The 23,471-nt window shown below is 39.7% G+C and overlaps 1 protein-coding gene across 1 annotated transcript in view; it reads left to right on the top strand.

Moving 5' to 3' along the window:
- Positions 1–518: 518 nt before the first annotated feature.
- Positions 519–23,471, top strand: part of MBAC1 (Mitochondrial substrate carrier family protein) — a 117,806-nt gene continuing 94,853 nt past the window's right edge. The window contains exon 1 of the mRNA XM_089435990.1: positions 519–895. Coding sequence (XP_089292116.1) covers positions 809–895 — 87 coding nt within the window. The 5' untranslated portion in view covers positions 519–808. The remainder of the gene's footprint in view (positions 896–23,471) is intronic.

Here is a 23,471-nt window from a genome sequence, read left to right as displayed (position 1 = left end):
CATACTAAGATGTAAACAACACATATTTATGAAATAAGATATCTCTTTATATATATAGTTTATGATTGATATTGAAATATTTTGTTTCAATATCATATATGAACTCTAGCATTTAACCTAAAAAAATTACACCTCCCTCATATTAAGTTGTAAAAAATATTTTTAAACACAATAATAATAATAAATACCACATGTCAATTCCATATTCAATACAAAAAAATCAGATATCAAAATGTCCCCCAAAATATATATATTTTTTTTTAAATTAAAAGATCCCAAATTTTTTTTTTTTTTAAATTAAAAGATCTCTATAAATGCATAATGCATCCAAAACTAAAACAGATTTATGCCAATACTACCACAAAATCAAAATTAGTTACAATTTAACCACCTTAGTAGTGATCGATAAAGATCACTATTATTCACTATATCATTTATATTAAAGCGAAATTTAACTATTCGAACTTTTTTTAGATTAATATTAGAATCTACAATTTTTGGTACTTACAACCTTCCTCCTATTTTCCAAATAAGAAACTCAATCCTATTTCCACAACAGAACACCTGAACCCAATGGGATTATTAAGAACATTGGACCTTGTCAATTTGGATGTCAAACGCATTTGAACTCGGATCTCCTGAAACAGGAGTCCTGCGTCCAGTTCAAAGCTAGGCAGCATGACAAAACTATTGAACCCACTGAAAAACATGACTATAGAAACGTTCACATTGTCCGGATAGGGCATACATCCTCGTAAGACTGGGGATCGGGTAACTGCATTTGTTCAGTTAAGAAGTAGAAGAGAAAATGGAAGATTCACTGAAGAACTATGCAGCCGGATGTGCGGCAGGAATCGCCACTGTGATCACAGGCCACCCTTTCGACACAATCAAGGTACCACTCCTTCCCCTTTCTATTCGATGCAAAGTTTTTACACTCTCGAACAAGTAGAAACCCAAGTCATGATTTATCTTCCAAAATACAAGAGATGTTGTGAAGCATTGTGCAAGACCACCTGCAATGACGATATAAGCGGCTAATATACTCGTTCATATAAGGCTTTAACACCAAAAAATTGCTGTAACTGTCCACAAATCTACTGAAAACATCAATCTCTAAGATAACTATTGAGCATACCTTAAAAACCAACATGTTTAGGCGTTGGAGTTAATCAAAACGAAACAGGTAGGGATGTCTGAGATAATCGCTATTTTTCTTCATTCATTTCTTGAATTTGTTTGTTATTTCGAGAAAAAAGGTGGAATCCTGGAGATGGATTGTAGAAGCGGAAAAGAAAAAGAGAAAATATAACTATTACAAAAAATAAATCAGAAGAAAGATATCGGAGCTGAAATAATAAAGAGCAATGATCATACAGTAAAGGCTCAGCTACCATTTTTTCTGTAAGTGATGTTTCATTGTTACATAGGAATAATTAATTATAGGGTCCAGTTTCCTGGACTCAGCTGCACACAAAGGGTCAAACACCCAGAAAGGATGCAGCTTACTTTCAGCTAAGAAGACACTGCTGTGAGGTAATTATTCTATCATAGTGGCCCAAGACTTGCACTTGACCCCAGTTGTGCCCCCAGGAGTGGAGGGACCTTCACTAAATTGGAACCCGGGTGTATGGTGAAATGAGACACCATCCACACCATTGAACTATCAACCCATTGGCTGAGGGCTTATCTACCTTTGTTTTTGACGCGAGCTGATATTGGTGCAATGGCAGTCTGTTACTTTTTTTTAATCCTTGCTCCAAGAATGGGTGAAGATAGCTGCAATCTGGAACTCTTCCAGGAGGGGCTTCTTTATGTGAGGCAGAGAAGGTAGAACTTCCAATGCAAAAATGATCCCTTTCAAAGAAATCGAGCCTCTACAGATAGAAAATGTGGAGATTGAGGTGTTGAACTCTTAAGTATAATGTGGAAAAAACAGCAATGAAAACAAAATTGCATCTTAGGAGAAATCCCCCATTACATATTAATGCCTGAGGCCAAACCCACGCCAGGTTGGTCTTCCTACCTGATTTGCACCTAGTTGGGATAGTTTTAACATTTCATTTTTATTTATTTCTCTGGTAAAGATCATGAAACTTGTGGACATCTCTGCCACAACCCCACAAGTAGTGGTTTGAATTACAGCACCTCAGCTTTACTACATTAATGAAAAACACCTTATAGGCAGATCACATTAATCACAAGGTTACAATTATTCTCCAAATGCAGAAAAGGAAATTTTAATTATATTACAGTAGAATTACAATGCCCTTCGGCTGCAACTATAGGGCCACAAACTATACGATACTCCAGTTTCCTGCTATCTACTGTTGTTGTGTTGACCGATAAAAGTGACCTTTCAAAATTACAATTTACTACAAAAACCCTCCCGGTGAGACAAATTTAATAAAAATAGTGGCTGCCCCTTGACAAAGCACGAAATTCTGGAGCTAAGTTTTATAGTATTCCATTACATACTAAACATATTCTGTATTTACAAAAATGATAATGAAACCCATGGTACTAGTAGCTGTTACCATGCTGGAGTTGGTGTCTAAGAAACTTTGGCTGCATCCATGATCTCTGGAGCCTAGGGTCTTGTTGCTCGAGCTGAAAAAGTACTATTCCAAGGTAGGGTCATCTGAGCTCCTACAAGTTTCACATAACTTTAGTTTATAAACTCCTGGACTGTCTTCTTCCAAATCTTTATTTTCCTCTTTTAAGTTTTTTAATCTTTGTATCTGAGATATGTAAGCGCTCTTTGTAGGCTGGGTCCACTTGGTCTTGTGTGGTCCCGTATCTTATCAAAGTCAACTCTTCGAAAACCACTTAGGAAACCAAGTTCCACAAGGATTTTAGGGTTTAGGAAGCTCTTTTACAAGTCACATTCCCTAAGCCAAGCCCTCAAATCCCTATTCCCCTATCCTAGAGAACCTTGCACCTTGCTTAAAAAGCAAGCAAGTCCCACTCTTGAGTCTCTCCTAGGAAAGGGGTCACCGAGATCACTTCACATCCATCCTAGTTGATCTATCCTTCTAAGTGATTCTCTATATATATCAGGTCTCCTCCCATCGGTGAAAGTCTGTAAAGAGTAGGAAGCTTTAGCTGTGGTGACTGTGAGCTTTAGCTTCATCTTTGCTCTTGGCCTAGCAAGTGCCCCTCTAGGACCCCCTGCTAGTTTGAGCAGTAGCAACGCTCACTCCCTGAAGAGCTACAGGTCTGACTCAGGATTCTGATGGCCAGTTTTTGCAAATTTGGTGCCCTTGCACCATAGCTTCGCTACCAAACATCTACAACAAAACAAATAAAACTTAAAAGTTAAGAACTTGAAACATAATTAAACTTTCAAATAAAACATAATTGAATTTTAAAAATCTAGAATTATAAATTAGTAAATTGAAAATTCTAATTAGTCATGACTGGTCACTTACATGGCATGAAGAGGGTCTTTTCACGAATAACATCATCAAAGCCAAATAGGCCAACACCATCTTGATACATATGTATCTCACGATTGATTTTGTTGCGAAGCTTGGGATTAGGTGCCATCCTATGAATACAACTATGGAGCCCTTCCATCAACTTGCCATCAAAATCAAAGCCGCATTTGTATGAATATGCGGGGTTGAGGAAAAGTATTGCTGCATGAATGGGTTGATGAAGCGTCCCTGTTCATCGACTTTCAATTACATCCCATAACATTCTATGCCAATTAAACCCAAGGGAACCCTTGCCTACAGAATAAGAACGAATGGTCTCCTTGGCCCTATCCATGGCCTCATACAAATAAGCCATTGCAAACTTATCCCCATCTACCAATCTCAAAACCTTTACTATAGGTTCACTAGAGCACACTTTTCCTACTCCTTGCCAAAATGTGTCAGTGTACACGATTTTTGCAATGGCTCTCCCATCTTGTCTCGTGTTGTATCTACAATCACTCCACTCATCAGAAACAAACATTTGCTTCAACTGAAACTAACATCGAAACAAAGATTGAAGATTGATAAAGTTGGTGGCAAAATGTGTGATTTCAGGATGCCACAACTCCCTGTTTCTTGTGCATCTCCTCATGAGGCTAAGAACAAAAGCATGGTTGTATATAAAGTTGGGGATGCTCCTAGCCATATCAATCACGTATTTGATGAAGGAGACTTTCCCAATATCCTCAAGCAACAAATCGATACAATGTGTTGCACATGGAGTCCAGAAAAATGTGCGATGCCTGTCCATAAGCATCCTTCCAACAACTACATAATTCGCTGCATTATCTGTTATGACTTACACCACATTCTGCACACCAATCTCTCTGACGAACCCATCTAACAAGTCACATAGCGATGTTGCATTTTTTATATGTGCTGGTGCATCCACTGATTTAATAAACATGGTACCTTTAGGACAATGTACCAAGAAATTTAGAAGGGTCCTACCCTTCCTATCTGTCCAGCCATTAGACATCATTGTGCATCTAGGCACCTCCCATGTCTGCTTCAACTCTACCAAGCTAGAGTTGATGTCCCGCCTTTCTTCTTGAAGGATTGCCCCCCCCCAAACTCCTCATATGTAGCACTTTTATACCCTGGGTCCACAACATCACACATCGACTACCAAAATGGATTGTTTTTGGTGATGAAGGTAAGTCACTCCAAAAAGGGCATCTCCCCATAACTATTGGCTTCTTGCTTCTTTTTTTTTTTTAACAACTGACTTTATGGAAGGTTGTGCTCCACGTTCGGTTCGTGGAACAAAAAATGATGACCTCCCACTCCCAGTAACATCAACAGGTGACGCTGTGGAGCCGCTCCCACTACCCTCAGGCTTAATATCGGAAGCAGATATCTGGATCCCTGAAGATTTGCCTACACATTCAGCCTTGTTCTTAACCGCCTCTTCTTTCTCACTGTTTTTTTACTCAAATGCTTTAAGTGCAACTCTTATAAGGTTCGCGCTAGACTCCTTACATAGCCCAACATCATGTCCAGGGAGTCTTGCCAGATGGTATTTCAATCACGTAACCCCTCCTGTCATCGTGTCCCCACATAATTTGTATTTGAGATATGCCCAATTTGTCCCACCATAAGGTTCCCCATACTGCCAAAATGGATCCAAGGGCTTTGGCATATTTGTAGTGGATTAATGGGCAATGCCAACACTTAAAATTCAAACCTAGGGCACCAAAAAGATAAAAAATTGGCATTAAACCCTCATACACAAAAAATAACCGGCACCTCATTTAAAAAAATCATTTTTTACTACATTATTTGCAATGAAAAATGGCAATGAGAGGATGCATAAGAAAGTTAAAGAAAAATGAAGCTTGCTGTATAAATATGGAGAAAACCCTTGCAATGTTCATGGGCATGAAAATCATAGCAAATGACAAAAAAACAAAGAAGCAAAATGTTGGTAGGCAAAGAGGTGAGCAAGCATAAGCCTAAATCTATGAAAAAAATCATTAACATAGGGGTTTTTGAAATAATACCTGTTAATGGAAGAAATAAAGTTTGTCTCACTGATCTTGAATCTTTGATCCACAATTTTCTTTTGGTTGGTGATGATAATGGTTGTTTGGCCCTCAATCCCTTCTTGAAAACCACCATAAAGCTCTTCCCCTTCCTTCTCCAAGACCAGCAAAGCAAAATGACCAAATAAAACCAAGAAAATCGCTTTTGTAGCCATGACCACGTGCGCTTGACGATATTTACCATCGTTGTTTGATATTTTGGCAATACTTTGCTGAGATTTTGAAAATATAGCGATATTTTCACAGGCAAAAATATCGTGATATTTACCTGCCGAAATTTCTTTTCCTTGAAAATCTTGCGATATTCGTGATATTTCACAAAATATCGCTGATGTTATCAACACTGCTTGTAACAACCATATCTTTGGTTTAGGAATAGAGTAATTTGTTGAAAAATGTAACTAGTGTTGGTCTTCATAATGTAATAAAATGTAATTTTTATCGTTGATGTATTTTATTATATTCATTATTATTATTTTTATTTTTGGTCAAAAGCATGTTCTTCATGCTTATAGAGTCAATTGAGTAAAAAAGAATTTATTATGAGTCAAAAGAAATGTATTAGAGTCAAGTCCCATTTGGACTTTTTGTAAAGAAAAGAAAAATAATTTCATTTTTGAGTCAAATAGTCAAGACAAGACCAAGTTGACCCTCCTTGGACAAGTCAGCCTATGTGGCATCCATTCGACCCTCTTGGACAGTTATAAATACAAGACACTTCAACCTCTTGGAAGATCATTCATTCACTCAACGCATCGCATCTTTTTTTGTGCAAGAACAAGAAGAAAAATCAACCAAATTCAAAGGAGAGAGAAGAGAGTCAAAGGAGAGAGAGAAGAAGAGTTTTTTGCCTTAGTTCTGCTCACACGTGCGAAGTTTTTGTGGGTTTTCTAAGGCTGTTATAGGGCCGGAATTCAACCACAATTGCAAGACTGAAATTTTCTGTGGTTTGACCAGATTTCAGAGATTTGACCAACATTGAATTTTGTTGACTTTGACTTATTGGAGGTGACTTGGAGGAGTGCTGACTTGGGATCTTTGTGGCAGTCTTGGTCTTGGGTCTTGGATATCTCATTTTGATCTGATTCTATAAGAGGATTGTTGGGTTTTCCCCTTGTGGGGTTTTGCCCTGGCTTGGAGCCTAATTTCTAGTGTTCTTTGTCTCTTTGTGATCTTTATGCTTTGAAGTTTTGTATAATTGTTTGATGAAAAGAACATAAATTAATAAGAAGACAACTAACATTCACAAGTAATTATCAAGAAAGAGGAATCAAGCATTAAACTATCTAGTACTTGGTTTCTCAACATAATTATGTTGTGGAATAGAATATCTAGGCCTTTTTAGGCTTTGCTGGTGCTCTATCCTATATTATGGACCTCTTATCCACCACCTTGAGCCATAGTATTAGAATATCCCTAAGTTGCTAGGAAACATGGGTTTGGGTATGGGTACGGGTACGAGGACGGGGATGGGTACGTCACTTTTTGAAACAAGGCGCGTGGGTTCGTCGAGGGTATATACTATATTGTAGTTTATATATATATATTATATTATATAATTAATAATATATATGCAATTTGAATTATGAAATTCAAATTATGAATTTTCAATTTTGAAATTTTCCAATTTACAACAAGAAAAATAAAACATTGAAATTCAAATTTAATATCAGGCAGAGAGATATGAATCATGATAGTAGATATATATTATATGTCTAGGACTCCATTGTCATAGTGCATTCAAAATATGTGAAATTGAACAATGAACAAGTCTCAAGATAATTGATTTGGTTTCCTCAACCCATGTCATCACTCATCAACATCCATGTCATCATGATCAACATCACTAAGCTCATCAGTCAACAGGCTCTCTAGGGAGGGATCACTCTCATTTGGAGGCTCCTGCTCATCCATAGCAATTGGAGGTAGCTCAATAAGACCATTTGGTTGTATCTCCTCGTCCACACATGCAACATCATCTGTGTATTGGTCCCATCTCTTGAAAGGACCCTCCTTGTACCTTGTGTCTTTTCGAGATATGAGACAAAGTGTGCTATGAATGTAGACTAAATTATTAGCCTTCTTCGATCCCAACCTGTTTCTCTTCACTGAATGGATGAAAGCATATGTGCTCCAATTCCTCTCACAAGTTGAGGAACTAAGTAGGCGTACCCTCTGCATACCCGTTTTTTGGGAACCACACACCTTTTTACAGGGTATCGAGTACCCGTCACAAAGGAAGAACCCATTTTTAATTTTCAGAGTATCGGGTTCTCCATACCCGAACTGGGTTCAGAAGGGTGCGTTTGTGAAGAAATTGAACCGGTTTCCAGTGCTTAGGTGCGAGAATCGGGTACGGGTACAAGAACCCCAACCTTGGGTTCAGGTACCCTTGCTTCATAGGAGTATCCTTTAGGTTATCTAGGGAAGCCTCCCTTGTGGTCAAATACCCCACTAAAGAGCACGAGAAAGGTTGCTGACGTGACAGTAGCAACCCTTTCCTTTGTTACCATAAGGTCTATGGTTCCACCTAGTGGGGCTTTGCACTTGATCTACTAGATTTTGCGCAACAGGTTGGACAAAAGTGAAATATATATTATTATATTGCCATGATGTATATTTCAAATTAGCCATATGGCTGAAAGTTCACAAGAAATAGATCTAGGGAACCTCAAGTCAGAGGTGAAAATTTTGAGTTTGCCTTAATTAGCAATTTCTTGAAATTTGTACAGTGCCAATCAGGGACCACTTGTTTCCTCTAAAAGGTCCTCTTATAATGCCAGCATGGTATATGCACTATCACTTTCACGCATAACCGAAAGGCTAATTCATTGAAAATAACACTAATAAATTAATAGTAACACCATGTGGCAAAGAGCCAAGGTCCTTAAAAGTCGAAACAAGGTTTTGAGGGGCATGACAAAGTGCCTCCTTGCACTGTTGGGACAAATTTTACAACCCTTTTTCATTAGGTGGAGACATAAGCAAGCATAAAATTGACCAATTTGGCAATGACTAGAGGCAATTGTTCAAATGAAATCCACACACCGTGGTTGGTATGGATGGGCAGTTCCAACGAAATGGAGGAAGGCACTTTTAGGTAAAAGGTGACCAATCTATAACAGACTTGCTACCATTGAAATAAAAATCAATGAAGACTGCTATTTATTATAATTTAAAGCTGATACTCTGAGAGACAATTGATGGTCAACATAAATAGTGTAGATTCATAATTTAACAGTGTTCTGCGGGGACACGTCCCCTAGAGCAGGGTGGGTGTCCCCCACGTTTCCATGCTTCGGGGAATTGGGGCACCTAGGGAAGTGTTTTAGCATATACCCCTTTGGAGGAAACTTGGGGAAACACATGTGGAAATGTTTCTCTAGTGTGTTCTCGAAAAGGGGGACATATGGGCGCCCCTGTCCCTCGGAAAGGGGACCCCTAGGTGTTCCCCCCCAAAATTTTTATCCAACAACCCATGAAGATAGAAAAAAGATAGAGGATAGATCTTTGAGGAGTTTGTGACCTTGATAATTAATGATGATATTAAATTCTTAAAGTAAAATTGAAACTTAAATTTTTAACATTACCATTAATTGTTGCAAGATGTTTGAGAGTGGTTCGAACCTCATTGGTGTTGATAAATCTAGGGGGCAACAAGTGTAGGTGATTTCTCTTACTTTTATAGCTGGTTGTGATGTATTTTTACTTTACTTGATTAACTTCTTCTTTCCTTTATTATTATTAGTGTTCTCTATCATCAAACAACTACCAAATCAGAAAGAACAATGAGACAATAGGACACAAGATATAGGCGATCAACCAGGGCCAAAACCTCTCCAACTGAGAGGAAAACCCACCAAAATCCTTCCCTTCTTATAGAACTTCAATTGACGAATTCCAAGACCTATGACCCTTGACCAAGACCCTCCAAGACCAAGTCATCCTTACTTATTGATGAGCTTTTCTTACACAGCTTCCAGTAACAAACTTCGACCTTTCAACAACTTCTCCAACAACTTCGACCCCCTCAACAATTTTTGCAACTTCGACCTAGTAGCTTTAGCAACTTCGACCTAGCAGCTTTAGCAACTTCAACCTAGTAGCTTCACAACTTCGACCTTGATGCAACTTCAGCAGTTTCGACCTAGCAACTTCATAACTTCAATCTAGAGGCAGCTTCACAACTTCGACCTTGCAGCTTCACAACTTCGACCTTGCAGCTTCACAACTTCGATGCAACTTCAAAATTTCGTCTAGCCTAGAAACTGTAGAAACCCTAACAAAAGAGAGAGAGAGAGAGGCCCAAAAACTTTGATCTTGATCTTCTTCTTCTTCTTCGTCCTTTTCCAGCTTCTATCTTGAGGAGATTGAACTTGCTTGAGTGAGTGTGCAAATGAGGTCGAATTCCTTCTTATTTATAGGCTTGTGAGGGGTACGAATTGCTATCTTGAGGCTGACTTGTCCCTTCATGTAGGCCAACTTGATCTTTGTGCCATGACGAGGTCTTGGAGGGTCTTTTGACTCTATTTTGACTCAATAATTTTTTCTTTACAATATGTAACATGCCCAAATGGGTCTTCAATACATGACAATGACTCAATTGACTTTATGACAAACCTAGAAGCACTCAATGGGTGCTTGACCTAAAAATAAATTTCCCTTGAGCATGAAACCCATGCCTTAAGAACAAAAATAATAAATTTATTTTTCTCTTTTCATTAAATACATAAAATCATGATTACATATGCCATTATGAAGACCGAACCTAGTTACATATTTCAACACTCCCTCTTAACTAGGGAGGTATTCATAATCCATACAAGGTACTTGGACATTCTCAATCTGAAGAATTCTCATAAGAAGAGTCAGATTGGTAACCCATCTGTATAACATCATATCATCCAGCATTGTCACATAGCAAGGCCTTGACTAACAACTCTATCTCTCCACAAGATCAGAGCATAATGCTGGCGAGACCAATGATTTATAGACACCCTCATCATTGTCTCTCTCGGAACATACCCCACCCGGGTTCTCTCAGAGTATGTTCCACCAAGACTATTATTATCTTGGATTCCTAGTCCTCAAAGAATATCGGTCCTCTACGACTACTCTTATCTTAGATGCCCTACCACATCCTCAAAGAGTATCGGATGCTAGATGCTTACCCAATCCTCCATTCTTTCTTCCCAAGTGAAGACAAGAATGATGTGTCTACCTCTCCCTCTCAACTAGGGAGGATATACCCATTCCAATGAAGGAATGCACCCATTCCTATAAAAGGAATGTACTTGTTAACCCTACTGCCTACACCTACCTACAAGTCAGTGAGAAAAGCCTTCAACCTCGCAAGGTGTGGTTGGTGGCAGGGAACTAAGAGAAGGGGCTTTCACACTAAATCCCCTCTCTCCCTTTAAGCTATCTCCTAGGTTAGCTATGGGGGGTGGTTCCTAATATGGAAAACTAAGATAAAAGAAATGTGAGGTTCTAGGAGAGATGTTAAAGTGAAAGTGGATTATTTTTAAGAATAAGAACAAAATATGATATGAGCAATAAAAACCATTAACATATTAAAACCATAAAACCAGTGCTTTAAGATAAATTGCTCAACAAGAATGAAAGATATATTTGCTCAAAACAAAAGCAGAATGCTTCAAAAAATGAAAGCAAAGCAATCCTGAAATGGAGACAAAGATGTTAGCACGATAATCGATACAAGATATAAACGCTTTTAAAATATAATCGATGCCTAAATCAAAGCATATAGAGTATCTTGCAAAAGGAAAATCAATTAGTGTTCTACTTGCAAAAGGAAAATGAAACAATGTTTGCCAACATAAAATATTCAATAATGACAAGTAAAATTGACAATTGGAAGTGAAATCATAAGATGTATTAGCATGAGATGCACCTATACTGGATTTGAATGCAATTAGTCTTGGCTATTTTTAATCTAAATTAGAAGTCCTCCTCTTGAGTGCTTACCAAAGGGTAAACATTGGGGTGACTGTAAGAAAGAGGGGGCGAGGGCGTGAAGGTGTCATTAATGATACCCGTGCCATGGGTCTTACGAGCCAGCGTGTGCCTTTGTCTCTACAAGTGGACAAACCACCTTCATAACTGCAGGGTTACAACGCTTTTACCTTACTTCGTACCAGATGGAAGAACTTTCCAAAAAAGCCTTTTTCCCTATACTTTTTATCAACCAAGCTTATGTTTGGAGGCTAATTTTAGTGAGGCTTGGGGCCTGATTTGGAAGCCTTCTTATACTAAGATGCCTAGATGAAATGCATGAGTGAGTGCTATTGCTTCCAAGAAAGTATTGGTATTAGTGCTCAAAATAAAAGACAATGCTCAAATAAACAATACTAGTATCTTTCAATGGAAAGAGAAAGTGAACAATTAGCTCAATCTAGCTCTACAAGTTCCAAATATGTTGCTTTGCAAGTAAATGAAATCAATGCCAAATGGCTTCAATGGAGTGACACAAGAAAGACCCAACAATAATGAAAATGCCACATAATATAAACTGACAATGATAAAGCAATGTGCTCAAGAGACTTGTGAAACCAAAGTAGATGGATAAATTAAACTAGTTTAAGCTTGCCCAGTAAATATAAAATAATTGCTTGCATCAAAAGAAAAATTGCATTTGTAGTAGATTGCCTAATACAAGTATTCAAGAAATGGAAATGACAAACATAAGCCAATCTCAAATTTATGCTAAAATGAGAATGGATGTGATTGTTATGTTAAGAAACTAATCATGCACGAATGAGCTTAGCAATGAGATTAACAAAGAAAATTGGAGTAACTAAACTAAGAGATTAGTCTACCCACAAGCAATGATTCTCCTTCTAAATGGGGAGAAATGATACCATGGGAAAAATCTCAAGCTCCCTCACAAGAAAAAGTAATATTTTTATTAGAGATTGGTTACAAAGAGAGAAAATAAAAGTCTTTTGAGAAGACTTCTCAAGGAAACCAAAGGAGTCTTTTACAACATGCCACTTCCAAGGGCTAGATCTCCTCAAGTAACAACTACAGGAGAGTCTTTGACAAAATTTGAAAATACAAGAAACAACTTTGCAGCGATCAAATCAGCCACAAAGAGAGTTGTATTCAACGCTAAGGAGTGAGGCTAAGCCTCCTCTAACCCGCAACCTATTGAGAGAAGGATGCTGCCCTCAAAGTAGAACTCGACCTTTCAAGAAATGATGCCTCAAATACTCACAATATCCTTGAATTTTCGTCTCAAAATGCTCCAAAGGTCCCGCAAATAACTTGTTAAATGTCTCAAATGGAAACTCCCTCAAGCTGCCACGAGGATTGAATTAGTAAATCTGCTCAAAAGAGGCTGCAAAACAGATCCAAAATGAGTGGAAATATGACATGAAAGAGTCAAAATGATAATCTACAATTAGTGTACAAGAACTAGATCAAGACATGCAAGTAGAACTCCATACTTGTCTAGTTAAAACCATGCTCTAGGTAGCAAATAAAATCCTTGAAAGCACAAGATATTGATCAAGAAAAATATTGAATTTAAATTTATGTGATCTTAGTAGGCTAGAGGAAAGGAAACTCCCTCTTTCAAAATCGTTTGATGAGATCCTTGAGGCAAACCGATTGGGTCCTTCTATTCTTGATCTTGGGAGTTAGTTCATCTATTGGAGAGTTACCCCACGCCCAAGTAAATCCTTCAACCAAATCTAAAGATCTCTACACACTTGGAAAAAGATGTTAGCAATCATAAAGGGATTAGATTATACAATGGAGGAGAAGACTAGAGATTTCACCAAAAATCTTCTAGTGCTCCTCTTCCTAGAGTATTTCTCTAACCCAAAAACCATACAAGATAGCTTGCATATGTTAATCCAAACAAGTGGCAAAATGATAACTAACATAATCCAACATACATGTAGAATGGAAAACACAACAATTGAAATAACATCACCTCAAGCAATGGAAGGAGAACACCAACACAATAGTACCCCAAAGTCCTTTTATTATATGAAATGAATAGAAAATCCAGTAGAGTCTTCGTAAGCCCAATAATTCGTTCTAAAGATACAAAGATGAGAGCCAAAGCTTATTTAAATAGAACTATGGGCGCTGATCCCAATGTGAGTGCAAGTGACAAGTATGAATGGAGATAATCCCAATAATTAAAACGAATTTGTACAAGTGGCTGTTATGACTGCTGTGCATATCTCCATGTGTGAAATTAAATTGTTGTAGGTGACTGTTAGCACATGTTCTCTGACTGTTGTGAATTTCTGTAGGTGTCATCTTCATAAATCAACATAGATATCCCTGGCTGCCAAGTGCTTTGAGAGTAGGAGTGGTAGGGAGACAAACTATCATCAAATCTCCATCAAAATCCAAGGCAATGACACCTCTCCAATCGCACCAACAAACTGCCCATCGAACATTTTCAAATATGTTGTGCATTCCTTGATTGTTGGTGTATAACTTCTGATTGGCTGGCAGTGGAGAAGGAGCACCAATGCATGAGTTTAAGTGGGAGACAAACTCCAATCAGAACTGCAGTAATAACTGACATCTAATCCATAAAATCCGTGCCCACAATATGCCAAAATGTGTTGTGTATTAGCTGTAGGAACTGCTGCGTGGAGATGGAATTTTGCTGCTGCGTTGACAATTTGACTGGGCCAACGTGTAATCTGATTTGGCATATGAGTATTTGCTGTAGGTGACTGGAAATGTTGAGTTGTTAACCGACACATGCTTTTCCATCTGATTGGTGTAGAAGACAACTGCGTATTAACTGAAGCAATTTTCCATCATGAAGCGTTGACTGTTTGCCCACACATTTGCGTGGAATTTCCTCTTGTTGGACTGCGTAACATGTGAAACTTTAATTATAAACCTTTGATTTATGGCATGTGCATATTTATCTCCTTGTTGAGTTATACATATTCAAAGGAATGAGGTGAAGTGGGTCCCCTCAGATTGGACAACTAGTTTGGCAATACCTCTTTTTAAGAGCGGTGACGTCAATAATCCCTCCAATTAGAGGACCATCATGATAAACCCTTTGTTTGCAAAGCTATTTGGAAGCATGCTAGAAAATAAAATTAGCAAGTGGGCAGAAGAAGGAGATAAGTGTGCTAAAGGGCAAGCATGTTTTAGACCTAAACATTCCACAGTTGATCATTGTATAACTTTAAGGCACATCATTGATAAAGTTTGGGAGAAAAAGGAAGAAGCCTTTTGTTGCTTTGTTGATTTCAGAAAGTGTTTGACTCAGTTCCTAGGGATAAGCTATGGCACAAAATGGAGGAACTTGGGGTTCCTAAACATTTGAGAGCAGTTGTGCATAGACTGTATGAAGAGGTGAAAGTCAAAATTAGAACTTCAGCAGACATTTCTGAAAGTTTTAGAAGCGATATCGGGGTCAAGCAAGGTTGCCCACTGTCTCCTACCCTTTTTGGTTTATATATCGACAACTTGAGGGGTGGTTAAATTCGCAAGGGGGTGATGGTATCTATTCGGGCAAGTTTGTTATAAGGCTTCTTTTGTATGCAAATGACCTTATTCTGATTACTAAATTGGCTCTTGGTTTGCAAGAGCACTTACTCTCCCTTGAGCATTTTTGTAAAAGTGTGGGGATGCAAGTCAATATCAACAAAACGAAAGTAGTGGTTTTCTATAAGAAAATAAAATAAAACCAGCTTAAGTTCTACTTTGAAAGCAACATTTTGGAAGAAGTTGCGGATTACAAATACCTCAGAATTGACTTCAACAAAAATCTAAGCTGGGATGGTTGTAGAAAGAAAAGAACTTTGGGGGGTTGGAAAGCATTTTATGCTTTTCAAAATAGGTGTAGAGAGGCAGAGTTATGGGACTGGAAAACCACTCAAACTCTTTTTGGGCTTCTAGTGATTCCAGTGATTCTCTATGGTTGTGAACTATGGGCCAACAGTACATACGACATGCAGTGGAGACAAATTGAGAAAATTTAGAAGCATTTGATTACAAACAAATTCAAGATTAAAAGTGCAGTTCCTTATGCTATCTTGTTAAGTGAAACAGGGGTTGCTCCTATTGAAGCAATTGCTATGGTGCGAGTCATAAGGTATTTAAAAAAATTGAGCAAATGGAAGAGGGTACATGGCCTAAGGTTGTTTTTAATAATAGATTGTGCAACAGGAAAAAAACTTGGATGCAGCAAAATAGCAAATGGTTTAGTAAATGAGGTATTTGCTTGAATGTGTGTCCCATAAACAACAAAGAAATAAAAGCTTTTGTTATGGATAAGTTCCACAAGCGTACTTGGGATAAGGAGCTAGGTAGAAAGAAAAAGTACTATATTGAAGTGTTTAATCCCACTCATAGTCATCAACCAAAAGCATACATAGAGACTAATATTTTTTGGAGAGCCAAAATTCTTATTGCTCAGTTAAGGACTAATTCTCATCAACTCCGTTGTGAAACAGGGCGTTGGAAAAGGCCAAAAGAAGTGTGGGAGGAAAGAGTATCCATTTTGTGTTCTTCCGGAAAAGTGGAAACAGAAAAACATTTCATTTTAAAATGTGGGGCCTTCAAAGAGAACAAAGAAAGTTATGCAGATATGTTGGCAGCTAGCTCTTGGGATAATATATTTAACGAAGGGTTTGTTGAGAAGTTGGGAGCATTTATTGTGAAGCTTCACAGAAAAAGGGCTGAATACATCACGCAGACGAAGAAGCAATTTGTCCCATATGCTATCTTTAGCCTCGTGTGTTGGAATTTCTAAGTCTGACACGTTAGAAACCCTTCATGCACTTTACCGATTTATTCCTACCTACTTGTTCTATTAATTAACAAGTGATTTACCATGTAAATACTGGAAATAAATACAAATGCATGCTCAACACATTACAGATCATCAACTGAAGGAAACAGAAACAAGCACACGAGTGACACTGTTGTTTTTGGACTAATGTCCCCGAAAAACCCCAATGCGGGAAAACCGGTGCAGCTATCTGAGGGTTTGATTTATTAAGCAGTTTCAGAATACAATCTGGGTGCCAAATTCGGCTCACCCAAAAGAGAAAAATCTCGGCAGTAGCACCTCTCTACTTGGAAGCAAATATTCCAGTTGAAACCCCAGATAAACACTCCGGTAGCTCCACAACTCCAATCTGCCCCATGAAACCTCAGCGTCAGCCTCTAGGGACTGCGTTAGCCTCTCTCTGGCCCAGCGTTAGCCCTCTGCGTCACCCGCGCTGGCCCTCTAAGGCACTGAGCCGCTCCTGGCTGGCTCTGCCTGAGCCCTGGCTGGCTTTGCGTGAACCCTTGGCTGCTTCTGCATCCCTCTCTCCGGCTACTGCGCTGATCCTCCCGGTGCTATCTTTGCCTCTCTGCTTCTGTATTCACTGCCCCTCAGCTGCAACTTTGATCACTCTCTCAACTTTCTCAGCAAACCCAACCCCAAAAAGTCAAAATCTTGATCTCTTGGTGTGTTCTCCAAGTGACCCTCAAGCCTCCTCTTATACTTTTTTCATTGACAAATCAATAGATGAGATTAAGTCCTTAATCAACGACTAGGATTAGATCTAGCTTTATCCATGTCTTTTGGACCATTCTAACACAATTTTATATTAATTCACATTAATATTTTATTTTCCTTAAGTTTAGACTTAGGGACTCCATTAAAAATATTCATTATTTTAATATCTCCCAAACTATTTAGAATCTACCCAAACCCTTTCTAGGTATTAGAGATCTCATGTGCCTTAGCCTCTCCACCAATTTTCGTGGCTAGAGCACATTCGATGCTACACCAAATCAACACTCCCTCTTAGCGAGGACTGTGCTCTAGCAATACTCCTCACTGAGCATCACTCTGATCATCCAGCATTGGTCCCTGTGCTGATGCTAGGCTTGCTGCCCAACATCCTCTACACTGCTGCATCCTGTACTACTACTTATGGCCTTGCAACTGCCACTGCTGCATCCATACTGCAACTCCCTTTGCATCTGTGCTGCTGCCCATGGCCCTGCCACTACCACTGTTGCATCTGCACTGCAACCCCTCTCATCATGCTGCATTGTGCTGCCCATAACACTACCACTGCTAACTGCTTCATTGCAACCTAGTTACTGAGAAGTAAGTAACTGATCTCCCAACTCTGACATCTCCGTCAGGCTAGAAACACTCTTGATGTTGAAGCTTCCTCTGTCATTGACAAGTGCTCCCTCTCCGACCTCTGCGCTGCTGCAACAACTCTGTGCATGTCGCACCGTTGCACACCTCTCTGTGCCATCCTGCACTGGTGCAACACTCCCGCTCTTCTCGCACTGCTGCCTCACGCTGTCCTGGGAATCCTGCACTGTAGCTCCCTATCTCGCTCCATCCGCATCTGTCTCTGCTGACATCGCCAATACTGCTACTTCTCTTTGGGGCTCCCGTAGCAAGGTCTAATCCAAGAGGCTGGGTACCTCGAGGATCCTGTCCCTCATCTGCTGTAGTTCGCCTGACTACAACTCGATGTCTTCCCACTTCTTTTGAAGTGGCACATGAGCACTCATGGCACAATCATCGTCTGTCTCCATTTCCTTCTCTGCCCTTGATGGCGCTGCCTTGGTCTCGGAGGCCTCTCCCTTACTCTTCTTCCTTGGACACTGGGTCGCATAATGACCCAGCTCCCCATAGTGGAAGCATTTGACCTTGGAGAGGTCCTTCTTCTTCCGTTTATTCTGCTTTCCCTCAGATGCTACGACAACATCTTCCTCCTCCTTCTTGATTCTGATCCCCTTACCGCTGCTTCCCGACTTGCTTAGCCTTCTGATATTTTCTTGGCAAAGAGAAGCCCACATTTCCTCCCAATTTGAAAGAGTCGCCTTGCCCAGTATGCTCTGGACAAACACCTCCCAGTCTTCTGAGACTGCGTTCAGGGTTGTTCTCACCATCAATTTTGGATCCGGCGTTGCCCCTATGGAAGTCAGTTGATCCCGGATCTCCTTCAATCGACCGAGGAATGGGTCGATCTGTTCTCCCTTCTGCATCTGGTATGATCGCAACTGATTTTCTAGTAGCATCTTCCTTTGCACGGAAGTATGCTGATACAACTTGGTCAGGGCCTCCCACATCTCCTGTGCCGTGTTCTTCTCGGCAATATGTGGTACTATATGATCCTTGACCCTATCAAGGATGATACTCTTAGCCCTCGCCATTGCATCCTCGTACCTGTCGTTATCAGCCGGGTCAACTGCGATAGCTATCGTGCTTAAGGCGAAGTGTTTGACACGATTCCTATCTAGTACGGATAAGATTTTTGCCTTCCAGACTACGAAGTTTGAGGCTCCGTCCAATCTGTCCTAGTCTCTTACTACGTGTAGTGCCATTTCGCTGCTCCTCTACTTCCCTCCTGGAAGTTCTTGGTATGTCTCCTCTGAGCCTTGATTTCCCTTCTGGAAACCCTTCTGCCAATGTCGAGATTCCCCTCTCCAATCGTTTGTGCAACTGTAACACTGATCTGGATTCCTTGGCTAGAAATCCACCTCAGTAGCAACTCCCTCTACCTTGGCCTTGCCCTGTTAGGTACTGTTCTGACTTTGGTACTCCACCAGCTCCACTCTGCAACTTACCCACAACCTCCTAAACCCCAGAGAATTGAAGGTTAGAGCTCCTAGGCTCTGCGCAATCCCGGCACCGACAAATCAACCTCCTCAGCCAACTGCGTCAGCCCTCTTAGCCTCTGCGTGAGCCTGGCTTTGCCTCCCTTAGCCTCTGCGCTGCCTCTTCTTGGCTCAATCTTGATGACGCAGGCACTGCGTCACCCCTTCCTTGCTGCTACTTTGCTAGGAACTGCTTCTGTCACTCGGGACACCTGTTTTCTACTGCTGCTGCTCTGTTCGGCTGATGTCCTCAGTTCTCCTGTGATCTGCGACCATGCTCTGATACCATGTTGGAATTTCTAAGTCTGACACGTTAGAGACCCTTCATGCACTTTACTGATTTATTCCTACCTACTTGTTCTGTTAATTAACAAGTTATTTACCATGTAAATACTGGAAATAAATACAAATGCATGCTCAATACATTACAGATCATCAATTGAAAGAAATAGAAACAAGCACACAAGTGACACCGTTGGTTTTGGACTAATATCCCTGGAAAAACCCAATGCGGGAAAACCGGTGCAACTATCTGAGGGTTTGATTTATTAAGCAGTTTCAAAATACAATCCGGGTGCCAAATTCGGTTCACCCAACAGAGAAAAATCTCAACAGTGGCACCTCTCTACTTGGAAGCAGATATTCCGGCTGAAACCTCGGATAAACACTTTGGTAGCTCCACAGCTCCAATCTGCCCCATGAAACCCCAGCGTCAGCCTCTAGGGACTGCGTCAACCTCTCTCTAGCCCAGCGTCACTTTGGCTTGGCCTGCGTCAGCCTCTAGAAGCACTGCGTTAGCTCTCTGCGTCACCCACGCTGGCCCTCTAAGGCACTGTGCAACTCCTGGCTGGCTCTGCGTGAGCCCTGGCTAGCTCTGCGTGAACCCTTGACTGCTTCTGCGTCCCTCTTAACCAGGGACTTGACCAAGCCTCCGCTTAACCAGAGACTTGCTTTCAGCAGCTCTCTAGGTGGAGATCATGGGATAACCAACTGCTTGTAGGACTCCCTCTTCCGATGTCATGAATTTCTTCTTTGTTATGGAGCCTACATCTTTTGGGACTTCTTCGTAGGGCATCGATCATCCATCACTTTCATTCATGAATCATGTCAGTCATGTCATCCTTTCTTTCATCGGAAAGTGATTCACTAATCCATATTTGGCTTTCCTTCATACAACTACCTTCTCCACATCATGTTTTCTTCAGGATCTTATCATCCCACCACATGAGTATCAGTTGTAGATGACATCTACAACTCTTCCTTTGGTAGCCCTGCATTAGCCCATCCAGATATTGTTAAAAAATAAAAAATGAACATCAAATTACCTTTGTGATGGTCTTACATCATGACATCTGCTTGTTGTATCAACATCCTACATTCATATTGACACATCTCCAAAAATATATTAAATGTCAAGGGTCATCTTCCTTTCCAGACTTCTTCGGAGTCTTCATACCTTTTCCATGGAGATATCATGGTCAATTCTTCTAGTTATGAGATGTTGATTTCCTTTTCTATGTGACAATGGTTGTATCTTTCACGATCTATCCTTACTTTCTTCACATATTGCTTCTCAGGAACTTCCATTCATAGTTCCTTCATTTTTTTATCAACCACCTCATATTCCATATGAGGACTTATGATGTTGATTTCATCTAGTCAATATGTGAACCATGCCTTTATGCATCCTTCCAAAGGAGGAGATCCCTTTCTCTTGATCATGTTCATGAGGTGGAGCATTTATCCATGCTATTTGCAACTATATGACATGACTCAATTTTATCAAATACATACCTCATCTCTTCCTTTTGGTCATCTAGACTTCCTTTAGTTGCTTTCTTGATTGAAAGAACTTCAATCACCTTGACCTGCTTCACTTCTTTTGACATCATACCATCATTCCATGAATACCATACAAGGTGGAATTCTTGGCGAGACGCTTCTTCCAGTATGTGAACCTTTCGATGGAGATTCCAACGGAGGAACTTGATTATCCTCATCCTGCAAGTGGTCCTTTTTGAATGATGTATGATGTACTCTATACTAGATGACTTTCTTTTTCCCATAAGTACTACTTATGCTTCTAATGAGGTTACCAAGAGCTACATCCTTCTATAGGTGACAACCATAGACTTCTATTTCAGCGATCTTTCATGCTTCTTTATGATGATGTCATGAGCTCTTGCTTTCAATCATATGCTTCTATGATGCCATCTCCTAACATGATGCATCCTATCATGTTTCTAATGATTCCTACCATGATAGTTATACTTTACAACAACTTGAAATAGAAACTTGAAAAGAACTAGGTGAGGAAGACTATCTCAATCATAGTAGAGATCTTTTACTTCCTCCTTCTTGGATTTCTTCTTTTCAGCTTCTTCCACTTCTTCAGTGATATGGGCTTCTTCCCTTCCTCTTTTATTGTTGTCCTTCTTGAGCTTTGGACAATCTCTCTTGTAGTGCCCATATTCATGACAACCATAACATTGAACCTTCGACATGTTCTTCTTTTTCTGAGGACCAAGCTTCCCAAACTTCCCTTTTCTTCTAGCCATGGTAGCAAATGCTTGAGCTTGCTTGATCCTGCATCGATTTTTGCCTTCAGCCTCGTTTCTTCGATTTTGCACAATGACCATAGTTCATTGAATGGAGTAGCTTTCTTCTTCCCATAGATGCTTGAAGTGAAGTTGCCCCATTCCTCTGGTAGTGCATTGAGAACCATGGTAGTCATTTCCTTGTCAGACATTATTTCTCCCAACTCTTGGAGGTGGTCTCTTATTTTTGACACCTTCATAAAGTATGAGGCTATTCCTTCTTCTTTTGATATTTTCATCTTGTAGAGCTTGAACCTCTTCTTTCGGCGATTCAACAATTAAACCCTTAACATGACCAACGACTTCATTTATTATGAGGATCAAACCTATCCTTTCTCAAGTGAAGATACTCCTAGATGATGAAATCTTCAACTTGATGCCTTCTTTCTTCAAACGTGATCCTTGGCTCAAAGGGAGATCACATCGATTCCTTGATGATGATGACAATGCTTTTTCCTGCTTTTCTTTCTTTAAGACAACGCTAGTTAAACTTGTTTCACAACCTCAAATTTTGGCCCTTCTTCAGAATTTCGGCTTGATGTAGCAGTTTTGCAATTTCGACCTTTTCTGTAATAACCCTAGTTCACACGTGTGGCTAGAAGATGGACAAATTTGCCTCCTTTCTACTTCGCTTGACTTGACTTCTTTTTCTTGTTATTTCAGCTTGCAAAGGAGACCTTTCTTGGCACAAAACTTGATCCTTGATGGTGGTTGCAATTCAATACTTGCTGCTGCAGAAGGATGTCTTAATACTTCGCATGTGTGGAGAATATAGCCCAGAAAAACAGACCCAAAAGTGCTTCGCTCTTCCTTCCTCGTGATAATGATTGTAGAATGTGTGAGTTTCCCAAGAACGCTTCAAGTGTGGAACCCTTCTTTGGATGAGCTAGGGTTTTGAGGTCTTCTTTGATGCTCTTAATTATTTCCTTTCAATATGATGAGAGGGTTAGTCCTTCTTGATGATTGATGCTCTTGATGTTTCCAAGATGATCTCTTTATACTTCGGCCCTAGAGTATCCTTCTTCATGTTTCCCTTCCTTGATGTAGTCACCTTAGCTCTGATACCATGTTGAGAAATCTAGGGGGCAACAAGTGTAGGTGATTTCTCTTACTTTGATAACTGCTTGTGATGTATTTTTACTTGATTAACTTCTTCTTTTCTTTATTATTATTAGCGTTCTCTATCATCAAACAACTACTAAATCATAAATAACAATGAGAAAATAGAACACAAGATATAGGTAATCAGCTAAGGCCAAAACCTCTCCAACTAAGAGGAAAACCCACAAGAATCTTTCTCTTCTTATAGAACTTCAATTGATGAATTCCAAGATCTATGGTCCTTGACCAAGACGCTCCAAGTGTTGATTTTTGGTACCATCGGATGTGCTCTAGCCATGAAATTTGGTGGAGAGGCTAAGGCACATGAGATCTCCAAGACCCAGAAATCGTTTGGAGAAATTCCACCCGGATGAAGAGATATTAAAATATTTAATATTTTTAATGGGTTCCTAATTCTAAACTTAGGAAAATAAAAATATTAATGTGTATTAATATAATATGGGTGAAAGTTCTAAGTGACGAGGATCAAGCCAGTTCTAATCTTAGCCATTGATGAGTGACTTAATCTCAGCCGTTGAAGACTCAACAGGAAAAGTATAAGAGGAGGCTTGAGGGTTTGTTGGAGATACATCAAGAGAGATCAAGAATTCGAT

Source organism: Pinus tabuliformis, chromosome 5_2, assembly GCF_031772625.1.
Source record: "Pinus tabuliformis cultivar Carrire ecotype Pingquan chromosome 5_2, CPIR1, whole genome shotgun sequence".
Classification (NCBI taxonomy): domain Eukaryota; kingdom Viridiplantae; phylum Streptophyta; class Pinopsida; order Pinales; family Pinaceae; genus Pinus; species Pinus tabuliformis.
The sequence above is the reverse complement of the archived record's forward strand: the minus strand, read 5'-3'. Positions and strand labels throughout refer to the sequence as shown.